This window comes from Lissotriton helveticus, chromosome 7 (genome assembly GCF_964261635.1).
Source record: "Lissotriton helveticus chromosome 7, aLisHel1.1, whole genome shotgun sequence".
NCBI classification, from domain to species: domain Eukaryota; kingdom Metazoa; phylum Chordata; class Amphibia; order Caudata; family Salamandridae; genus Lissotriton; species Lissotriton helveticus.
The window spans coordinates 1,487,949,873-1,487,971,744 of NC_136068.1; the positions used below are offsets into that span (position 1 = coordinate 1,487,949,873).

Below are 21,872 nucleotides of genomic sequence, written 5' to 3' on the forward strand. Positions count from 1 at the left end.
CTGATGTTCATCACAAATAATGAAACTTGATTTTGTGTTATTCATTCCAGCCAATGTATTCAGTTTCACACAGGACTAAATAGCACCACAGTAGACAATCAATAATGGATTTCTACATACAGATCACATGTGTTAATGAGTGAACGGTTGTGGACTTTACACATGGCCATTGCTTAAGTGTTTTAGAATAAGCATCCTATGTTAGCAGGCTCTTTTTCATGCATTAAACCTAGGAATATATCTTCAATGTGAAGAGCCGCTTATCCAGAATTGCTGCACCAGATTCAACTCACTGAAAACACAATTGTTAACTTTAAATTAAAACCCCTGCCTTTAACCAACATCACAGAAAACAACAAATTCGAAGTGTTCACTTCATACAGATGAAGCATGTCCAATCATTTTGACTGATGGTTTTATGGCTAGAAAGCTGGACAGACATGTGTATTGATCCATTTCTTGTAATATAGGTGGAAAGATGATTAGCTGTGTTAATTGAGATATGTTTATTAGGTTGTTTTTTCAATAGACATGTTCATTGATAGGACAAGAGATGGGATAAGCTCATTGATGGGATGATTGAAGGACTAATTGATAAAATGATAAGCCATTGTATGTCTTGACAGACTGATTGATAACATTTTTGTTTTACTGATGCAGTACATTTTCTGACTTGTCACACTTAAAAGTGGGAGCTCCTCTTTGGATATTAAGAGAAAAACACTTTGAGCATGTTGTCTCATTCTGGTGAAATCTTTTTAAAAAGTGTGTTACACTTAGACATTGGTGCATACAAATACCAATTAACAAATCATAATAGCTGTCCTCGCTTACATATTTCACCCTTCTGTTTCCCACCATTGACAACACACAATCATACAAACACATACACCCCACCTACATTTAACACATCTACTGTAGGAAGTGCATAGGGGAATTATCAAAATGAGGGACTCTCACATTGACATTCTTTAACATAAAGGGAGATATTAATGAGTGGAGGTGGAGGTGAAGTGTGGAATCTTTGGCTAGAATAGGAGGGAGTCTAAACAGTGGGAGTGGTTGTCCCATAGACAGAGTCTGCACTCACACATTCACTCCAGGCTACTCCCTCCCTTCCCCATCCACACACTCTCTTTCGTGTGTTCCTCTTCTGGCGACCATTGCTTATTTCTTGGGGTCATACTGGATGAGTCTCATGATTTCATCATTCTTCATCACGCCCTGGATGAATTCTCCTTCAGCGATTTTATCTGCAGAGGGAGAAAAGTTACTTTAATGTACATAGACTCCAATTAGTACACAAAATAATATCATCCATGACAGAGTGGGTCGGAAGCTAAGTACCATTTGCAAACAGTAACTAGAACCAGAACTGTTGTTACAAGTTATATCATCAGCTGACTGTGACCTAGTCAGTGGTTACTGGCCTGGACTGGACTGGACAGCAAAGTCATTGATCTCTGGCCTGGTCTTTACCCTCTAGATTACCCAAATGTATTCTATAAGCTGTGTCAGAGAGGCTCATTATTCAGATGATCAAGTGTACGAAGGATATAACGAACTTTGCAACACAATTTATCAGTGGACACCCTGTGTTACATTGATGAAGGAAGTGAAATTCTGAAAGCGGGTGTGAAACTGTCTCATTGCAGAACGGTTGTTGGTTGTACAGATGAGTGGATAAACCAATACTTAAATTAATTTGCAATATACCCACAGGATCCTTGATGGTTGGAAACGGAGGAAGAGACGTCTAAACCAGGTTGTTGATTGTGGTCAACATGCAGACGCGCTCATTGGATGAGTCTTCTGATTTAAATTGCTATCATTTGCCTTAGTTTTGTCATGAAATACCTCGGCCGTAGCACTGTTACATCATGGATTCCCCACCAATGATGAAAGATGTCAATGAAAAGTGAGGAAACCATGGGAGAGGTGATTTGGTAGCACAATATTTTGTGGCTTGGCCTATAAATAGGCCCCCAGTATATTACATTCTGCAATGCAGTTTATACTGGATTCTGATAGTTAACAAAACTCAGTTGAAGACCGAAGATGGATTGGGCTTCCAAATTCACTTCGGGACCACAGACACCCATATGTTCTCGGGGAATATATTATCTAAACAGTGTTGAGCAATTCCATATGGTTGCCATTTCTAGATGTATGGACTAATAAAGGTGTCCTTTCGAAGAGGCATCAATCAATCGATCAATCAATCAATCACGACATTTATAAAGCGCGCTACTCACCCGGGAGGGTCTCAAGGCGCTGGGGGGGGTGAGTTACTGCTCGAACAGCCAGGTCTTGAGCTGTTTCCTGAAGGAGAGATGGTCCTGGGTTCGCCGAAGGTGGGTGGGGAGGGAGTTCCAGGTCTTGGCTGCCAGGTAGGAGAAGGATCTTCCTCCGGCGGTGGCTCTGCGGATGCGTGGTACGGTGGCCAGGGCGTGGCTGGTTGATCGTAGCTGGCGGGTGGGCGTGTAGAAGGTCATGCGGTCGTTGAGGTACTTGGGGCCCAGGTCGTGGAGAGCCTTGTGTGCGTGGGTCAGGAGTCTGAACGTGATTCTCTTGCTGACGGGGAGCCAGTGCAGGTCTCTCAGGTGTCCGGTGATGTGGCTCTGTCTGGGGAAGTCCAGGATGAGTCGTGCGGAGGCGTTCTGGATGCGTTGGAGTCTTTTTTGAAGTTTGGCTGCGGTTCCGGCATAGAGGGTGTTCCCGTAGTCCAGTCGGCTGGTGACGAGTGCCTGGGTGATGATCTTCCTGGTTTCGGTGGGGATCCATCTGAAGATCTTGCAGAGCATGCGCAGGGTGTTGTAGCACGAGGATGAGACGGCGTTGACTTGTCTGGTCATCGACAGGGAGGAGTTCAGGATGAAGCCCAGGTTGCGTGCGTGGTCCGTTGGTTTGGGAGCGGTGCCCAGGGCCGGGGGCCATCAGGAGTCGTCCCAGGCGGAGGGTGATGATCCCAGGATGAGGACTTCCGTCTTGTCTGAGTTCAGTTTAAGGCGGCTGCTTCTCATCCAGTCGGCGACGTCTTTCATCCCTTTGTGTAGGTTGGCTCTGGCGGTGGTGGGGTTGTTGGTGAGGATCAGCTGGGTGTCGTCGGCGTAGGAGATGATGTTGAGGTCGTGTTGGCGTGCGATGGCTGCGAGGGGGCTCATGTAGACGTTGAAGAGGGTTGGACTGAGTGAAGATCCTTGTGGTACGCCTCAGATGACTTCGGTGGCCTCGGATCTGAACGGGGGGAGGCGGACTCTCTGGGTTCTTCCGGCGAGGAACGAGATGATCCACTCCAGTGCTTTCTCTCGGATTCCGATGTTGCTGAGGCGCTTCACTAGGGTGCGGTGGCAGACTGTGTCGAACGCCGCAGAGAGGTCCAAGAGGATGAGGGCCGCTGTTTCCCTGTTGTCGATCAGGGTTCTGATGTCGTCGGTGGCTGCGATTAGGGCGGTCTCGGTGCTGTGGTTGGCCCGAAACCCGGACTGCGAGGGGTCGAGGGATCCATTCGTCTCGAGGAAGGCAGCCAGCTGTCTGTTGACGGTCTTTTCGATGACTTTGGCCGGAAAGGGAAGGAGCGAGATGGGACGGTAGTTCTTGAGGTCGGTGGGGTCCGCCGTAGGTTTCTTCAGGAGGGCGGTAAGCTCGGCGTGCTTCCAGGTCTTCGGGAAGGTGGCGGTGTGGAAGGAGGAGTTGATGATGTCCCGGAGATGGGGTGCGATGATGGCGTCGGCTTTGTTGAAGATGTGGTGTGGGCAGGGGTCGGTCGGTGATCCGGAGTGGATGGAGTTCATCGTGCGGGTGGTGTCTTCGGTGTTGATCGGGGTCCAGTTGCAGAGGGTGGTGGTGGCAGGCGTTGGTTCGGTGGTGGGGTGTGTGGTCTGTGCGTCGAAGCTGTTGTGTATGTCTGCGATCTTGCGGTGGAAGAACGAGGCGAGTGAGTCGCAGAGGTCTTGCGAGGGGGTGATGTCGTTGTTTCCGGCTCTGGGGTTGGAGAACTCTTTGACGATGCTGAAGAGTTCCTTGCTGTCGTGGGCGTTGTTGTCCAGTCGTTCTTTGAGTGCCGACTTCTTGGTGGCGCGGATCAGCTGGTGGTGTTTGCGGGTGGCGTGCTTGAGGGCGGTCCGTTTGTCTGTGGTCTGGTCGAGCCGCCAAGCTTTCTCGAGGGTGCAGCAGTTCTTCTTGGATTCCTTGAGTTCGTTGGTGAACCAGGGGGTTTTCTTGCTGCCGGTTCTGCTGGGAGGGTTCTTTAGTGGTGCGAGGTCGTCGGCACAGGCGGTCAGCCACTTGGCGAGGTTGCTGGCTGCTTCGTTTGGGTCCACTGTGTTGGTGGGTGTGTTCTGGCTGAGGGAGGCGGTGAGCTGCTCGGTGGTGATCTTGTTCCAGCTACGGCGGGGAACCTGTTGCGGGTGGTGGTGGGTCGCAGTTTTCATGAAGCTGAAGTGGACGCAGCTGTGGTCGGTCCAGTGGAGTCCGGTGGCGTGGCTGAAGGAGATGTGCTTGCTGGATGAGAAGACGGGGTCAAGCGTGTGGCCGGCATAGTGGGTGGGAGTGTTCACCAGTTGCTTGAGCCCGAGGTTGGCGAGGTTGTCCAGCAGGGCAGTGGTGTTTCTGTCGTTGTTGTTTTCCAGGTGGAAGTTGAGGTCCCCTAGGAGGATGTAGTCGACGGAGGGCAGGGCGTGCGGGCTGATGAAGTCTGCGATGTCTTCGCTGAATTGTGTGCGAGGTCCCGGTGGTCTGTAGATGAGGGTGCCTTGGAGGGTGGTCTTGGGGTCAGTGTGTATCTGGAAGTGTAGATGTTCGGCGGCGGTGAAGGTTTCGTCGGCGTTAGTCGAGATGCGGATGGTGTTCTTGTGTACGATGGCGATGCCTCCTCCCGTCTGGTTGACGCGGTCCTTCCGGGTGATCTTGTATCCGTCCGGGATGGCTATGGCGATGTCGGGCGCTGAGGAGGCGTTCATCCAGGTTTCGGTGAGGAAGGCGACGTCCGGTGTTGTCGCGTCGTGCAGGTCCCAGAGTTCCACGGCGTACCTGTGGACGGAGCAGGTGTTCAGCAGGATGCACTTCAGGTGGTTGCCGCTGGTGGTCGACTTGGCGAGGGTGGTGCAGGTCCGGAGGCAGGTGAATCGGCAGGCTTGGCAGGCGAAGGGTCCGTGGGTGCGTCTTGGGGTGGCTCGGTAGCAGGCGGGGTTCCGGCCGGCATTGAGTGCGTTGAGGGTGGCGGCGTCGTAGGTCCGTCGGGTAGTCTTGCATCAGCGGGGGCCAGGGGTCCTGGCGCTAGGCGCGGTCCAGGCGCGGACGGGCGCAGACGGGCTTGACTTCGGCGCGCCTTCGGCGCACAATCGGCGTGCCCGCTGCGCGTCCGCGCGGTCGTCATTTAAGGCTAAGTGGGAGGGAGGAGCAGCTGGGAGGCGGGAGCGGGGAGGACACAGACCACAGGGGGCGTGGCCGCGTGAACGGCGGCGGGAAGCGGGGAGCGGGGCGGGCAAGGCACAGGGGGAAAACAACAAGGATTATACAATAAGGCAATACAAATACAACAATTTACCACGGAAATACGGCGGAACTGCTGGGGCAAGGAACAGCGAGGCAGGCAGCTAGGGCGGCAAGGCAGACGGCACAACGAGGCTGCGAGCAGCAGCGAGGGGCACACACACAGCTGGTGGCCGTGCGGCGCGGGGGTGTCCTGAGAACAGACATCTGAACTGACAAATGGTTTGTACCAGAGCCAAATTTGCAAGACTATTTTCTGTCAGAGAGCCTGTCCGCCTTTCGGAAAGCCTTCAGTAATCCCTCGCCGGCTCTTTCCAGCCGAGGGATTACGATGGCAGATTTTTACAGCCTTTCTGTGCCGGCCTTTCCAACACAGAAAGGCTGTGGCAATCTGTCTTTGGGGGCCCACAGCAGGGCCCCCATGGGTCCAAGCCTGCCTGTTTATCCCAGCAACCGGTGGCAGGCACCTAGAGGTTCTGGAAATCTCCACCTTTTAATCCTTTTTTGTATAGCCTTCATTTGTCCACTGTATTCATCTCACAATATGGGCTATAGATACAGTACTGCCCTCACATTACTCAGTTGGCACAGTGTATTTGCTCGTAATTTGTGATTTTTTAGATGTCCTATGCAAACAACGAATTCAGTTCTTTAAGTACTTGCCAATTTTGTATTTCTTTGGCACATTCTTTTTGATTTGCATGAATTCGATGCAGTAACATTTACGCAGTGGAAATTTCCACTAGAGCCTTCAAAATATTCAGATTTAAGACTTTAGTAGAACGGATGTGATCTCTGCTACATACCAAGGTCTTGAATTCCAGTCTTGTGATAATTAAACGTTTCTCAGTAGAATACAAATGAGTGCTGCCTATCATCTTTACACCCACCCATGTTTTTCATTTGTACTTCATATCCTAATAGTACCTACCCCTTCTTTACTAATGGTTGAAGGCATGAAAATACTTTTGGGTTCCTAGAAGGTACGTTATTATCCAGTGAAAATATTTTCTACCCAAACATTTTATTTTTAAAATAGATGCTTCATTTGCATATAATTTAAGTAGTCTAACAAAAGTGACCGGATTCTTCTGTTCATCACAATTTCACCTAACGAACAAGTTACTTACCTTCGGTAATTATATATCTGTAAGAAACATAGATTAGTTATAGATTCCTTACCTTGTGAATTACCCCCAGGCTTCAGACTGGATCTGGAGAATGTTTTCATCAGCAGTATCCCTGCGCGCCGAAATGTGGTGTCGGTCGGTTCCGCATTTGTCGTTGGCGTCGTGGTCGCCAGGATGACATCGTGGCAGCTACTTAGACACCGCCCTTGCGCGCTGAGGTCAGTTCTGTACACAACTTTCCATGCCTTAAGCGCAGAGCCATGCAAGACACTGACCACTTGTGCACAAAACTAGGGCCCTGAAAGGAACTCCTTAACCCTAGAAGTCAGTTCACAGAACGGGGAGGATGGGTGGGGTGGTAAGGAATCTATAACTAATCTGTGTCTCTTCCAGATATATCGTTACCGGAGGTAAGTAACTTGTTCATCTGAAAGAGATAATACGTTATAGATTCCTTACCTTGTGAATACATACCACAGCAATACCAACCCCGGAGGTGGTTCTGCGAACCAAGTTCACACCAGAAAGTCCTGGAGAACAGAACGGCCAAAGAAGCCGCCTCTCCGTACTTGGCTGTCCAGGCAGTAGTGTTTTGTAAACGTGTGCAGAGATGCCCACGTCACTGCCTGACAGATGTCGGTAAGGGGGACTTCCCGTCCCAAAGCGGTGGTATCTGCCATCACCCTGGTGGAATGGGCATGTAGCCCCACATGAGGCTCCTTCTTTGCCAAAGAATAGCAAGCTTTGAAACACAAAACAACCAATCTAAAGATGGTTCAATTGTGTACTGCCTGACCTTTTTTAGCGCCCACTTAGGCAACAAAGAGCTGGTCATCCAACCGGAATTGTTTTGTGTGATCCAAGTAAAAGGAAAGCACACGTTTTGGATCCAGACTTCGAAGCCTCTCTTCCTCCTTAGAAGGATGCGGGGTAGAACAAAGGTGGGCAAAGTGATGGTTTGGCCAATGTGGAAAGAAGTAATCACGTTGGGAAGAAAGGATGGACGAGTGCGAAGGACACCCTTGTCCGGTTAAACAGCCAGAAAAGGAGGTTTTAAAGAAAGCGCTTGGAGCTCACTCACCCTGCGAGCAGGAGTGATGGCAAAAAGAAAGGCCGTCTTTAAAGTAAGAAGTCTGGGAGGACAGTTATAAAGTGGCTCAAAAGGAGCGCACATAAGGTAAGTAAGAGCCAAGTTCAATGCCCTCAAGAAAGCGATTTACAACAGGGGACTTGAAAAGAGAAGGCTGATCAGGAAGCCTAAGAAAGGACCAGAGGAGAGCACTGCTGGGCCAAAGAAAGAAGGAACAAGACAACCTCAGAAAAGGGAACCACAGCCTTTGCTGCAACACATGCCACAAATTTGTTCCATATACAGGCGTATACCATCTTGGTGGGGGGCGCCTGGCTGCCAAGATAACATCACAGACTTCAGGAGGCAGGTGAAAAGATGTCAACTGCCACCAATCATTCTCCTCGCAAGAAGGTGGAGGCTGGACAGGTTCGGCGGAGGTCCGTCCCTTGCTGCTGCGACAGAAGATCCTCCCGGAGAGGCAGTCTGATCAGGGGATCGATGGCCATGTGTAGCAGCTCGAGATACCAGACTCTTTGTGCCCAATCCGGAGCCACTAGAATGACTTGGGCACTGTCGCGCTTGAGCTTCTTCAGCCCTCTGGGCAGAAGTGGTATAGGAGGAAAGGCGTATAGAAGACCGCAACTCTACTCACGGCGAAAAGCGTTGCCTAGCGAGTGCCGCTTTGGAAGTACCAACCCGCGGAATTGCTGACATTGCACGTTCTCTTCGGTCACAAACAGCTCTAGCCAAGGCTCTCCCCACTGCAGAAAGAGACCTTGCACCACCTCCAAGTGAAGATGCAATTCGTGATCCATCTTGCACCTGCGGCTGAGTTTGTCCGCCCTGGTTTTGAGTGGACCTGCCAGGTATTGAACAACCAGGGATATGCCCTGATGTTCCAGCCATGTGAAATGAAATTTAATTTATAAAGCGCATGGCTGCCCTAGAGCGTCCCAGCGCTAACCTAACTGATAACAGAAAACTCTAAGGATCTGGAATTTTTTAAGGGATTTTAGGAAAAAGAAAAGTTTTGAGTGATTTTCGGAATTTAAGATAAATTCTGGATATCCCTGGGAAGAGCGTTCCAGTTTTTTGCCGCATTTACAGAAAAGCGGCGGCCCCCTGTACGGGCCTTCCTCACTCTCGAAACTATAGCAAGGTTATCCCCCTCCGATCGGAGGGCCCGAGTGGGTCTGTATGGCCGAATCAGGCTTCTCATAGCCGGAGGACCTTTGCCTTGCAGTGTCTTATGGGTGATACAAGATGATTTAAAGGCTATTCGTTCTTGGACTGGAAGCCAGTGGAGGGCTCTCAGCAAGGGTTTAGCCGACGCTCTTCTTGGAGCCCCCAAAAGCAACCTGGCTGCAGCGTTCTGCACCCGCTGCAAGGTATTGATTGTGGCTTTTGGTGCTGCTAGGAAGAGGGCATTGCTATAATCCAGTCTGGATAAGATTAATCCCTGGATTAGTAGCTTCCTGGACTGAAAAGGCAGGAGGGGGAGAACCTTCCATACTGCCCGAAGCAGGCCGAAGCATCCCCCTGCGACTTTCTGGGCATGTGTCCTAAAAGTTAGTTGGGGTTCGAACCATACCCCTAGGCTTTTAATTTTCTCCTTTGGCTGGGGCAGCTCCCCCATACAAGGAGGTCAGTAATCTGTGGGCAAAGATGTAATTTGATGGCCCAGGATCATGATCTCAGTTTTTGCCCCGTTCAATTTTAGCTTTGATCCGGTCATCCAGGAGTAAATTGCAGTTAGGCAAGCCGAGAGATTGTCTGAACATCCCACTTGCTGCGTCAGCGAGACGACTAGTTGTGTGTCGTCTGCGTAGGTGATGGATTTAATCCCAAAAGGGGCTACTACCTCCTCCAGCGGGGCCATGTAAGCATTAAACAGGGTGGGGCTCAGGGACGAGCCCTGGGGAACTCCACACTGGAGGGGAGTAGACTTAGACATGACGCCATTTTCCCAAATCCTAAAGGATCGATTGTTCAAAAAGGACTCCAGCCACCTAAGGGCTGACCCTGTAATGCCCAGTCTAGCAAGACGGTGGACCAGTATTTCATGGTCCACCGTATCAAATGCAGCGCTTAGATCCAGGAGGATCAGGGCCACTGATCCCCCTGAGTCTAAGATGCACCTTGCCTCCTCAGCCACCACTATAAGGGCTGTGTCAGTGCCCTGTCCTGGGCGAAAACCCGTTTGGGAGTCGCTCAGTAGGGTGTTACTTTCTAGGAATCCTGATAGCTGTTGATTCACTATCTTTTCAGCGATTTTGCCCAGGCCAGGTAACAGAGAAATCGGGCGGAAGTTAGCTAGATCGGCAGTGTCCAGCCCCGGTTTCTTTAGGAGTGTTTTAATTCTGGCCTGCTTCCAGCTAGGGGGCACTACCCCATTGGTAAATTAGGAGTTTAACAGCTCTGTAGCAAGGGGGGCAATTGTACCTGCGATTTGTTTGAGAATGTACATAGGCGCCGGGTCGGAAGGGGAGCCACTGTTCAGGGAGGATAGGGTTTTACAAAAGTCCTCCCTAGAAATGCATCTAAAAGCATCCAACCGGGGGCCGGTTGTCGAGAGCGGGGAAGTGTCAACGCCTGAGATTGTGATAGTCTGTGGTAGACTATCAAGAATCCCTTGTATTTTACCATCAAAGAACTCCGCTAGCTGGTTACACCTTGCTTCGGTATCTTCTTGAGCGATCGTCGGAGCAGGGACTTTAAGAAGTTGCTTGACGATCTTGAATGTTTCCTTTGAGGAGTTGGCCGCAAGTTTAATTTTTTCCTCAAAGAAGGATGCCTTAGTTTTCTGCCGTGCAGCTTTATAAAGTCTCAAGGCAGACTGGTAGGAGGCTTTGCTGCTGGCTGCCCAGTCTCTCCTCCAGATGCGTTCGGACTTTTTACAGGCCTTTCTGAGGTCTCTGAGTTCTGTGGTATACCATGGGGATTTAAAAGTACTGCTTTTTTTAGTCACCATTTTAAGAGGCAGAACCGTATTCAGGGTGCCATTGAGCCAGTTCTGAAAGTTTGTGTCTGCCAAAAGGGCATCTGATTCTGCAGCAGGAACCGTTTGTTCTAAAGTACGTATCAGATCTTCCACCGATAGCTTTGGCCAGGCTCTCTGTAATATACGAGAGCGAGGGGCACTTTTCTCTTCTGAGCAGATTTCCCATGAAAATGGAACCACAAAATGGTCAGACCATGGTAGGGGCAGAGGGGGATTGACTATGAGCTGGTTGTTATTAGAGAAGACCGGATCCAGCAGATGTCCTCTGATATGAGTGGCTTCTTTGTTTAAAAGTTTTAAGTCAAAAGCCATAAGATTTAAACTGAGGTCTGAGGCCACCTTATCGTTAGGATCATCAAAGTGCAGGTTCAGGTCTCCCAGAACCAGAAAGTTGGGTGACCGTGCTGCTGCTGCTAAAGTAGCTTCCAGCAGGGATTCTGTAAAATGTTTTATACCGCCTGGTGGGCGGTAAATAAGGAATCCTGAGAGGGAGTTGGTAGGAGTTATTTGGATACTAAAACAGGCACTTTCTGTATCTGAGATGCCACCCTCCTCAAATCTACAGATCAAAGAGTCTTTGTAGATTATAGCGAGGCCACCTCCTTTCCCTAGGTCCCTGTGCTGACTCTGAATAAGAAATCCACTTGGAAGAGCAGAAATAATATCAAACTCCGCATTAGGGGATAACCATGTCTCCGTTAAGAAGAGCAGGTCAAGATTCCTTTCTTCAATCAGTAGGTTGATCTCTACCGCGTGCTTTGGTAGCGATCTGCAATTTAGTAATGCCATCCTCAGATTCCTACAAACGTCCTTACCATTAATACTTGCGGAATTAGAGTCAGGACAGAATTGACACCGACAGAATTGTTTATCAGACCAATCCAGCTGGCGGCACCACTCACCACTCTTGTCTTGTAACAGCAAGAGTTCATCCCTGGAGTACCCTATCTGTCGAGTGGGGTCCACGGGCATAGTAACAGGCCCTAGGGCCGGTCTGGCCCGGACGGGCCCAGACGGGTTTGCCTATGGCGCGCCTCCGGCGCGCCATCTGCGCGGACGGGAAATGGGACTCATTTTATAGCGCCCGGGCCGTGATTCGCCCGACCGCTGGTGCGCAAACCCTGCCTTTCCCCCAAGATGGCGGCCAAAGTCGTCGCCCCCGGGAAGGCTCTCCATGACCGAGTGGAGCCCTAAATCGGCCCTCGGTATGCTCAGCACGGAAAGTATCACGCGCCCCCAGCTATCCCGGGCGGGTGAGTAGCACAAAGCAAATTTAAAAAGTAGCAGCAATATTAAAAGTAATTTTTTGGGCAAACAAGTAAAATTTAAGAACAACAAATCTGGTGCCTAACTCCCGGCTTTCCGCCTCAGGAGTGTTCTGTTAAGAGTGAGCGAGTTGTAATGTTGCTCTGGCGCTTACCAATTTATAGCGCCCGGGCCCTGATACGCCCGACCGCTGGTGCGCAAACCCTGCCTTTCCCCCAAGATGGCGGCCAAAGTCGTCGCCCCCGGGAAGGCTCTCTATGACCAAGTGGAGCCCTAAATCGGCCCTCGGTATGCTCAGCACGGAAAGTATCATGCGCCCCCAGCTATCCCGGGCGGGTGAGTAGCACAAAGCAATTTTAAAAAGTAGCAGCAATATTAAAAGTAATTTGGTGCCTAACTCCCGGCTTTCCGCCTCAGGAGTGTTCTGTTAAGAGTGAGCGAGTTGAGATGGAGAGCCTCTTGACATAGGGTTCATGACCCCACCCCGCCATGTTTGTTGCAGTACCACATGGCAGTGATGATGTCCGTTAACACCTGCACTACTATTACCCGGACAGAGGGAAGGAATGCTTTTAGTGCAAGACAGATCCCCCGAAGCTCCAGAAGGTTGATGTGGAGCCAGGACTCCACCAGAGACGTCTAATCTCCGCCTCTCCCGTGTGGCCGCCACACCCCAGAAGGGATGCATCCGCCACCACTGTGAACTCTGGTTGAGGAAGGGAGAGGGATCTGGCGTTGACCCAATCCCGGTACGTCAGCCACCACTGCAATTGGCATGCAGTACCCTCCAAGATTTGGATGCATTCGGTAAGGTTCCCCTGATACTGTGCCCACTGGAACTTCAGGCCACACTGCAGAGCCCACATTTGCTATCTGGCATGATCCACCGAAGGATGCAGAAGGCCATCAGACCCAGCAGCCGCAGAGTCACCCTGACCGAAACCCGGGATAGAGGCTGAAAGATGGGAATCATAGCCCGAACATCTCGGACTCGCTGCTTGGGAGGATAGACCCAAAACTGTGTTGTGTCCAGAACTGCTCCGATGAAGAGGTGCTTCTGAGAGGGAGTGAGTGTCAGGGTCTGAGCGAGCGCGCCTGCCTAAAAACTTCAAATCCCATGAGGCTTAGCTGTAAGACTACACTACCCAGGTACAGAGGCAAAAGAAGGGGGTTCCCCAATGGGCTTCTTATTGGATGTTGGCGGGTCGAGGGGGGAAGAAAGACTGAACAAAGACCAAAGAACAAACCCCGCCAGTGGATAGTGTGGTCCCAAGTCTGGGATCCTAGTGTACATGGGGTGATAAACCTAGAGGTTGGTACTGCACATTACAAAATTATCATAAATCAATTATTTGTAAGAGACAGTTTTTAGCAAATATATAAGTATTTTTATTTTAGTGTAGAAAGCATTTATGTACATCCATAACACATAATTATTTTATAAATATAATACACATAATCAATTTGAAAGCGAATAAAAAGTGACAAAATTACATACTTATTTCGAACCTACCCAGTAACATTTTCATACTTCAATCATACTATCATTGTTTCAGTTTTTCAAAACCTAATCCTACCTAAAAATCAAACATTCCACTCTCATTCTTCAATCAATACAGGTTGTACAACAGAACTTTTTGTAATTTTGTCACTTTTTATTCGCTTTCAAATTGATTATGTGTATTATATTTATAAAATAATTATGTGTTATGGATGTACATAAATGCTTTCTACACTAAAATAAAAATACTTATATATTTGCTAAAAACTGTCTCTTACAAATAATTGATTTATGATAATTTTGTAATGTGCAGTACCAACCTCTAGGTTTATCACCCCATGTACACTAGGATCCCAGACTTGGGACCACACTATCCACTGGCGGGGTTTGTTCTTTGGTCTTTGTTCAGTTACACTACCCAGGTACCCCGGCGGTAGTGGTGATAGGCAGGGCGGGTTCTGGTGTTCGGGGCTCGTAATTCCGTGGTTGCCGTTCAGGACGGCTGTCCTGAGTTTCCTGGCGTTCCCGCTGTTTACCCGGCCCGGTCGGAGGATCGTTGGGTTACTGTTGCAGAGAGGAAGACGCCATGGGGTAAAGGATCGAGCGCTGTATTAGCGCGTTTGTCTTCTGTGTACTTTCAGACTATCGGTTGTTTCCGGATAGTCCTTACACTCGCGGCTGCGAGGTGTTGTTTAAAGGAACCTTGAATCTTGATTTTCGTTTCTGGCGCATAGCGTCTTTATAACTTGGTTGCTTCTTTTGTTTGGAGTCGTCTTGTCCCTCATGGTGTGGCGGAATGGAGGGGGTGGAGTCACGTACCTCCGCATTACCGTCATGAATACATGACGAGTACTGGGTCATCTAATCTATAGAGGAGTACAAATACCAAAGCGGAAGGTAGTAGTGAATCAACTACGCCTTGCCGTATTTGGGTTCTTTCATTTGGAACTTTGAAATAACATTGTGTTTGCAAGGGATCATTGCGTGCATCCTATTGGAGTTGAACCTAGAAATCCGGCGCTATTTTGCTTTATCTTTTCTAAATGGATCCCCCTTTTTAGAACAGCAGTAGCAGGGAGAAGGGGTAGGTTCAATGAGAACACATTTAATTCAGAAGGTAGTTTTCGATTCCTGGTGTTAACTTGTTGTCGTTGTGTTTGTACAGAAAACATGGGAAGTCAGAAGATGCAGTAGGAAGGGCTGGTGCAAGGCATTCCTACAGGTGAATCCAATGTGTGTTTATTTAGTGAGAATGTAACGAGAGTAGGGTTTCTTTTGATTTGTGTTAACAGTTGTATGTTTTTTCTTTCAGCTTCTGTTCCCTTGCTGCCCCTTCCCTCCTTATTCTTTTCTTTTGGGTTTTTCCCCTTTTGGTTTTTTTTCCCTCACCGTATCATCTGAACACCCTGTGTATACAATTCAGGGTGTTCAGAAGGTCCGGAGGTGGAGCATTGGTGCTGCATGAAGATCCTGCAGAGTGCAAACTTGACAGTGAGGTGTGACTTTGGCACATTGACAGAAAACCCCCGCGAATGCAGGAAGTCAGCCGTAGTCTGGAGATGGGAGACGACTGCCTGGGGTAAGCCCACCTTCGACAGCCTCCATGAACCGCAAGTAGCGCCGGTGAGCCGGCAGGATGGGGTTGTGAAAGTAAGCGTCCTGCAAGTCTAACAATACCATCCAGTCTCCAGGGTCAAGGGCAGAAAGGACCTGAGCTAGCGTCACCATTTTGAACTTCTTCCTGAGGAAGCAGTTGACGTTCCTGAGATTCAAGATGGACGCAGACCCTTGTACTTCTTGGACACCAGAAAGTAATGGGAATAGCAACCACGGTGATCCTCTGACATGCAATGGCAGTAAGGTGGCATGGCTGGGGGGTAGTCTCGAAGGGGAGGGAGTAGCTCCTTCGGACTATCTGCAAACCCCACCTGTCTCACATATTGGTGCTACAATGCAAATTAAGACCCAATCCACTGGCGTACGCCTATATCAGTGACACAAGGGGGGGTTCAAAAATCCTACTCCCCACTATTCTCTTATCCACTTTATAAGGAGAAAATGCACTGTCCTCCGCCAACGTTAAAACACCTGTTCTCCCGGGCAACACCACAGAACAACCACTCAAAGTGCACCAGACTATAATTGGTCACACAAGTCCACACCCGACATTGGACCCTGCTCTTAATAGAGCAAAAAATTGTGAGAGAAGCAAGTGACCCCTCACGGAAACACCACCATCGGGATAACTGGTATGCAATTTCAAGACAGGCCCCTGTCTCATCATCGGTAGTCACTTGCTTCTCAAAGAAAAATAAGCGGAAAGTAAAGAGGTGTCCAAAACAAGCAACATATAAAGTGACAAATAGTGAAGTGCAGAACTATCTGCTAGTGACAAACACACACAAATTAACTGAGTGCCTAAAAACACACACAGAGCACACCAGTCCCTTAACCAATTTTATTCATAGGGCGGTGATCGTGTGCTATTAAATATTAAAAAGGCTGGTAGCTAATCATGCCTACCATTACCTACTGCCAGTGCCGACATGTTTCACTGCTATGTTGCGTTAAGCAGTTTCATCAGGGCTGCACTCAAATGCTGCCACTTCACTTTTTTGGACACTAGTTCTGTAACGTGCTGCCAAGAGAGAACAGGTAAGGAGATATCATTAAAAACATGCAGGCCTCCGGGAGGCAAAGAACGTACAACGGGGACACTAAGTGTGGTAAGGAGTAAAATATTACCAGGAGACGGCCCAGCTAATCATACCAGCCGCTCCCGTTTCATCAAGGTCAACAAGCACTTCTAACATAAGTATGTCCCTTGTTTCTTTCGTTTAAAAATCGTTTTCTGCAGGAAGTGAAAAAATACATGAGATTGTATAATGTAATCTCTAGAGCGTTATTCTACTGACTTAAAGTGTACCCAGTAGTACCACGCTGTTAGATTCAAAGGTACACATACTACGGCAAGCCGGGACAGCCTGCCTCAGCTATGCCACCACGTAAAAATGTCTCTCGTCTGCATATCCTGGAGACCTACCCCACCGGAGAGGTCAAAACACCATTGCGCTGTTATTCACGACACAGCTGTGCCAAAACTACATACTGTGCCCAATGCTTACTTGGAAGTGAAACAAAGAAGTACTCGTACTCTCAGATCGATCATCACACGTCCTTCCTTTAAAAACTGTAACTCTGCGCAGCGCTTACGCCCGCTGCAAACAACACATTCCAAAGAACCCTAAGGTACTTCCCTGCCGGGTTACTCACGGACACCTCCTCACCGTGACGGGCCAGGAAGACGCCTTTCCTCAGCCGTGCCGGTGGCTCGTCCAGAGAGCCTACAAATGCGTGGAGTTAGCGGGACCACGCCCATCACGTAACAACACGTGATCACGGCCTTGAATGCGGCGGCCATCTTAGCCTAGTCACAACTAACGAATACTCATGCTACACTGCGTGTATTGTGACTTACTTCTCCCCCAAAGGAGTTCCAAGGTGCCATATTATTGGGAGTCTACTCTCCAAACCATAACAGATTATAGGTAACTGGTGGAAAAAGTGCAGAGGAGGCACATATTCCTACCTCCACCAGGACTGGATGTTAGTACTGTCCTCCTTGTCTCATAACTATAACTACGGGTATAACATCCCTCATAATGCCATGGTCATATATGCCACTAGTTGATAGATCAGGGGTATCCAACAGAACTCTTAGGACCAGAGGAAGTGTAGACCACCCCCCCACAACCAACCTACACCTAGGAGACGCAGATTCAATATGTATTATGTTATGCAGATCAAAGGTCTCTACTAGGGCAGAGTGCCACTCACAGTTTAATCCTATTCCATTCTATGATCTCGTTGAGACCAATCCTGTCAGTTTTCTCGTTGTAAATCCAGCGTGCTTCCTTAGCTAATAGGATCTCATCAATATTCTGAGGGGAACCCCATATCTTCTCAAGCACTGTCCACTGGAAAGTATGTTTCATAGTAGAACAGTGTTGGACCAGCTTAGTTGTTAATTTGCCCGCTCTGATAGTGCTCACATGTTCTTGTATACGCACTTTGATCTTACGAGAAGTGAGACCTATATAGTGTAAACCACACTGGCACGTTAACCTATATACAACTTGTGTGGAGTTACAGTTACTGAACTGATTGTGGAACCACTCCTTACCTGATGTAAGTGTCACGCTTTTGCTCTTCTTGGTGAGTGGACATACCGAGCATGTTCCGCAGGGAAAATGGCCATTAGGTATGGTGGAGTTGTGATCGGTTTGTGCTGAGGGGGCCTTTGAATGTACGAGTTTGTCTTTTAAGTTACTCGCCCTCTTAAACGCAAATCTCGGAGGTGGCATATGAAAGTTGCTGTCGGACAGGATAGACCAGTGTTTGCGGATAGACTGACGGATTTTAGTAGCCATGGGATCGTACGTCATGACCACAGGTACACAGTCGTCCCTCTGTTTGACCACCTTTTCTAAGAGGGCGCTCCTAGGTGTATTTAGTGCTCTCTTTTTTGCTTGTTTTACTGTCTTGTTGGGGTAGTTCCTGCTGGTCAACTTCGCCGCCAGTTCTTCCGATTGATCCAGGAAGGTATTGGTACTGGAACAATTGCGTCTGTACCTCAGAAATTGCCCCACGGGCAAGTTGTCCCTCAATGCCCTGGGATGAAAAGAATCGTAGGACAGCAAAGAATTCCTATCTGTGGGCTTTTGGTGTACACAGGTGTTAATGGTGCCCATGCTGTACTCGATGTCCAAATCGAGGTATACTGCCTTCTGTCTATCATAAGACCAGGTGAATTTGAGGTTACCATCTTGGACATTTAGCCAGTTGAGAAATTCCAAAAGAAGTTCCTCCGTTCCTGACCAGATACAGAGCACGTCATCTATATATCTCTTCCAGAGCCGGAGCTGGCTCCGGAAAGGGTTGTTGTTATGATAGATGACGTGCTCCTCGAACTGTCCAACATAGATGCAAGCTATGCTGGGTGCCATTGTTGCCCCCATGGAGGTCCCAGACACCTGGAGATACAGCTGGTCTTTGTAGCCAAAGTAGTTCCTTGTAAGGGCTAGCTCTATACATTGCAGTACGAATGCCTGGGTTGTGTCATAGAACCATTCCTGATTGCCCAGGGCGCGCGCTGCTGCCACCAGCGCCGCGTCCTGGGGTATGCAGGTGTACAATGATTCAATGTCAATAGTGACAAAGAATTCATTGACAGGGTCATATTGGATGTCCTCAAGTACATTTAAGATGTCAGTAGTATCTTTGACGAATGATTTCTGAGTAACAACAGATTCTCTAAGAAAGTAATCCGCATACTGGGATAGCGGTTCGAGTATAGATTGAATGCCTGCGACAATAGGGCGTCCAGGGGGTGGGCAATTGGGTTTATGGATTTTTGGTAAAATATAGAAAGACGGAGTCCTGGGGTTGGTATTTACAAGGAACTCCGCCTCTTTAGCTGAAATCCATTTCCTTTCCCTGGCTACTCCGACCATATCGCGGATGATTTGCGACAATTCTTTGACAGGGTCTCTATTGAGTGGTAGATAGTTGGTTCTTACACTCAGGAGGCGTAGTACTTCGGCCTCATAATCGGTGGTATTGAGAAGGACAATAGCCCCGCCCTTGTCAGCCGATTTTATAGTCAGCGCATGGTTGTTTTGGAGGCTTTTGACTGCTTCCCAGTCTTCCTTCGTCATATTCTTGTGGTTAAATTGTCTCTGGGTCTGTTCTATTTTGTCTATGTCTTGCAGGACAAGAGATTCAAAGACCACTACTTCTGGGCCAACCGCTGAAGTGGGTGGACAGAATGAGGATGGTTTCCTCAGATTAGAAGTGTATGTGATGTTCTCTGCTTGTCGATTGTCCTTAAAAAACTTTTTCAACTTAATTCTCCTCATAGTTTCGTGGAATTCAATCCTACATTTAAATGCGTCATGATTGGGGGTAGGAATGAACCCCAATCCTTTATTGAGTACTCTTCTCTCGCTAACCGTAAGGGCATGATCAGAGAGATTAACTACAATATTCCCCTTCACTTCTGGGTCCTCCCTCTGCTGCGAGTCAGCCTGGGTGAGAACGTCTGCCATTGCTGGCGCTGTTGGTTCGGCTGGTTGCTTTGATTTCCTCTGCCTCTTCCACCACCTTGACCGCCCCCGCGATTGGTGGCTCGCTGGCCTTGGGCTAAAAAAGACCTAGAAGGGCACCCAGATCCTCACTGCTCTGATTTTGTTGCTGGAATCTCACTCGGTTACCTTGAGGTGTATCCTCCTCTTCCTAACTAGAAGTGTTATCGAAGGTCCACTGATTAGGGGTCCTTCTAGATTGTTGTCTCCCCCCTCGACCTCTCTGTCTTCCTCCAAAAGCCTGTGGCTCTTGCGGTGTTGTGTAGTACTCGTCCTTCACGTAGGGAAAAGCCCATTCATGCGAATATCTCTCTAAGTTGCGAGTGAGGCCCTTCAATTTTTGAGTAACCATGTAATTTCTGTATTCAGAAAGATTGTCCTGTATTCTTTGGAGTTGTTCCTTAGTATCCACTAAGGTGGTGTCCCTCTGTAGGGATTCTTCCAATTCTAGGATCTCTTTGAGCAACTCCTCACTGAGCCGCTTGGCCGTGCTAATAATTAAAATCAGCCAATCTCTCGTACATTTATTTGCGATGAAACTCCAGTCTCTCCTGAATCTGCTGTCGTCAAGGAAGATACGGGGTTCTATTCTTACAAGAAGGCTAGCTGGTGCTGCGCCTGCAGTGTAGTATTCAGTCATAAGCGCCCCGTGATTACCATATTGGTGCACCAGTGGGGCAGGTGATGGCGAATCCTGCGCCCACTGGCGATTGGTGGCCCTGAAATGTCAGACTAGGAAGGTTTGGAGGCTGCTGTAGAGGGGGCTGTGGTGCACTGGCCAGCGCGCTGGCCCCCAGGCCTACGGTGGTGGTTCCCACGTCCTCAGGCGCGCAGAGGCTGAACAGGTTACGTTGGTCTGTGGCTCTGGGTGGCACATGGCAGGGTACCCCTTCCGTAGCCACGAAAGGGGCAAAAAGCAGACTGTGCAGGGCGGGTGGTGGAGAGGCCCAAGGACTTGGCCATAGCCCAAGAGTCTTTAAAGTGCTCTAATGCGTTGTCTGCCTTGTCACTGAACAGGCGACAGCCATCCAAAGGCATGTCCATAGGCTAGCTTGGACATCACTAGAAAAACCAGTCAATCTCAGCCAGGCGTAGCATCGAAGGGCTACTGACGTTGAAATCGCCCTGCCTAGCGAGTTGACGGTTTCCAGTCCACAGCGAATGGTAAACCTGGCTGCGTCTCTCCCCTCAGCAACTGCACCGGAGAGTACGGCCCGGGTATCCCCTGGGCACTGGGGCAGCACCTGCGCCACCGTATCCCACATGGAGTGGGTGTAACGGTCCAATAGACATGCAGTGTTTACTGACCGCAGTCCCAAGCTGGAGGAAGAAAACATCTTCTTCCCAAGGTGGTCCAGCTTTTTGGATTAGGTGGTGCTTTAGGGAATGCGCCTTTTGACGTGGAGGATTGGACCACCAAGCTCTCAGGGGTGGGGTGTTGGGATGTTGGGATAGGAAAGTGGGGTTTCCCGGGGCCAGGCGGTGGCATCAGGCAATCATCCTATCCACAGGAGTCCCTGTGTTGGGCCTGGACCAGTTGCCCAAAAGGATGTCGGTTAGGGCCTCATTAAACGGCATCAGGGGCTCCAAAGAGCTTGCTGCCAGTTGAAACACCTCTGTCAGGAGATTAGTCCTGACTGCCACTGTAGGTAGGTCAAGGTTGAGAGCCTCGGCCACCCTACACAACACCACTGCATAAGTCGCTCCTTCCGCCTTAGCCACGGTAGGAGGAGACAACATGCCAAGGTCTGGTGAGGTATCCAGGCCACTGGCTTCCCCCAACTCCTCTCTCCAGTCTGGTATGTAACCCAACTGGTCAGTCAAAGGGTCTCAAGACCCCTCCCAGTCCTCCTCACCCTCCTCTGTTTGCTAATCTGGCCTGAAATAACAAGGATGGAACAGGGGCATAAAAGTACCCGTCAGTGCCGGATCTGGCATCGGAGTCACAGCAGAGTTGGGCTGCCCAAAGATGGCATGCATCGCCTCGTAAAAACTCAGACGCTGGGCAGGGGTCGTACCGGGTGCCAGGAAGGGAGGTAAACCCGGATTTGACCCAGCGGGCTCCACCCGCAGAGCCGCGCGAGGACCACCACCCGCATCTCTCGTTTCATCAGCCGACTGACGTGGAGAAGTCGAAGAGCGACGATGCTTCTTCGACTTCTTCTTGTGCTTCGACTTACCAGAGCAGTGTGAAGACTTGGAAGAAGATTGGTTGTGATAGTGGCTCGGCGACCGGTCTCTCGACCTCCCACGTGACCGGGACCTT

The 21,872-nt window shown here is 49.3% G+C and overlaps 1 protein-coding gene across 1 annotated transcript in view; it reads right to left on the bottom strand.

The window, feature by feature from the left end:
• Positions 1-487: 487 nt before the first annotated feature.
• Positions 488-21,872, bottom strand: part of LOC144767495 (visinin-like) — an 86,897-nt gene continuing 65,512 nt past the window's right edge. The window contains exon 3 of the mRNA XM_078650903.1: positions 488-1,253. Within this exon, the coding sequence (XP_078507029.1) occupies positions 1,168-1,253 (86 nt within the window). The 3' untranslated portion in view covers positions 488-1,167. The remainder of the gene's footprint in view (positions 1,254-21,872) is intronic.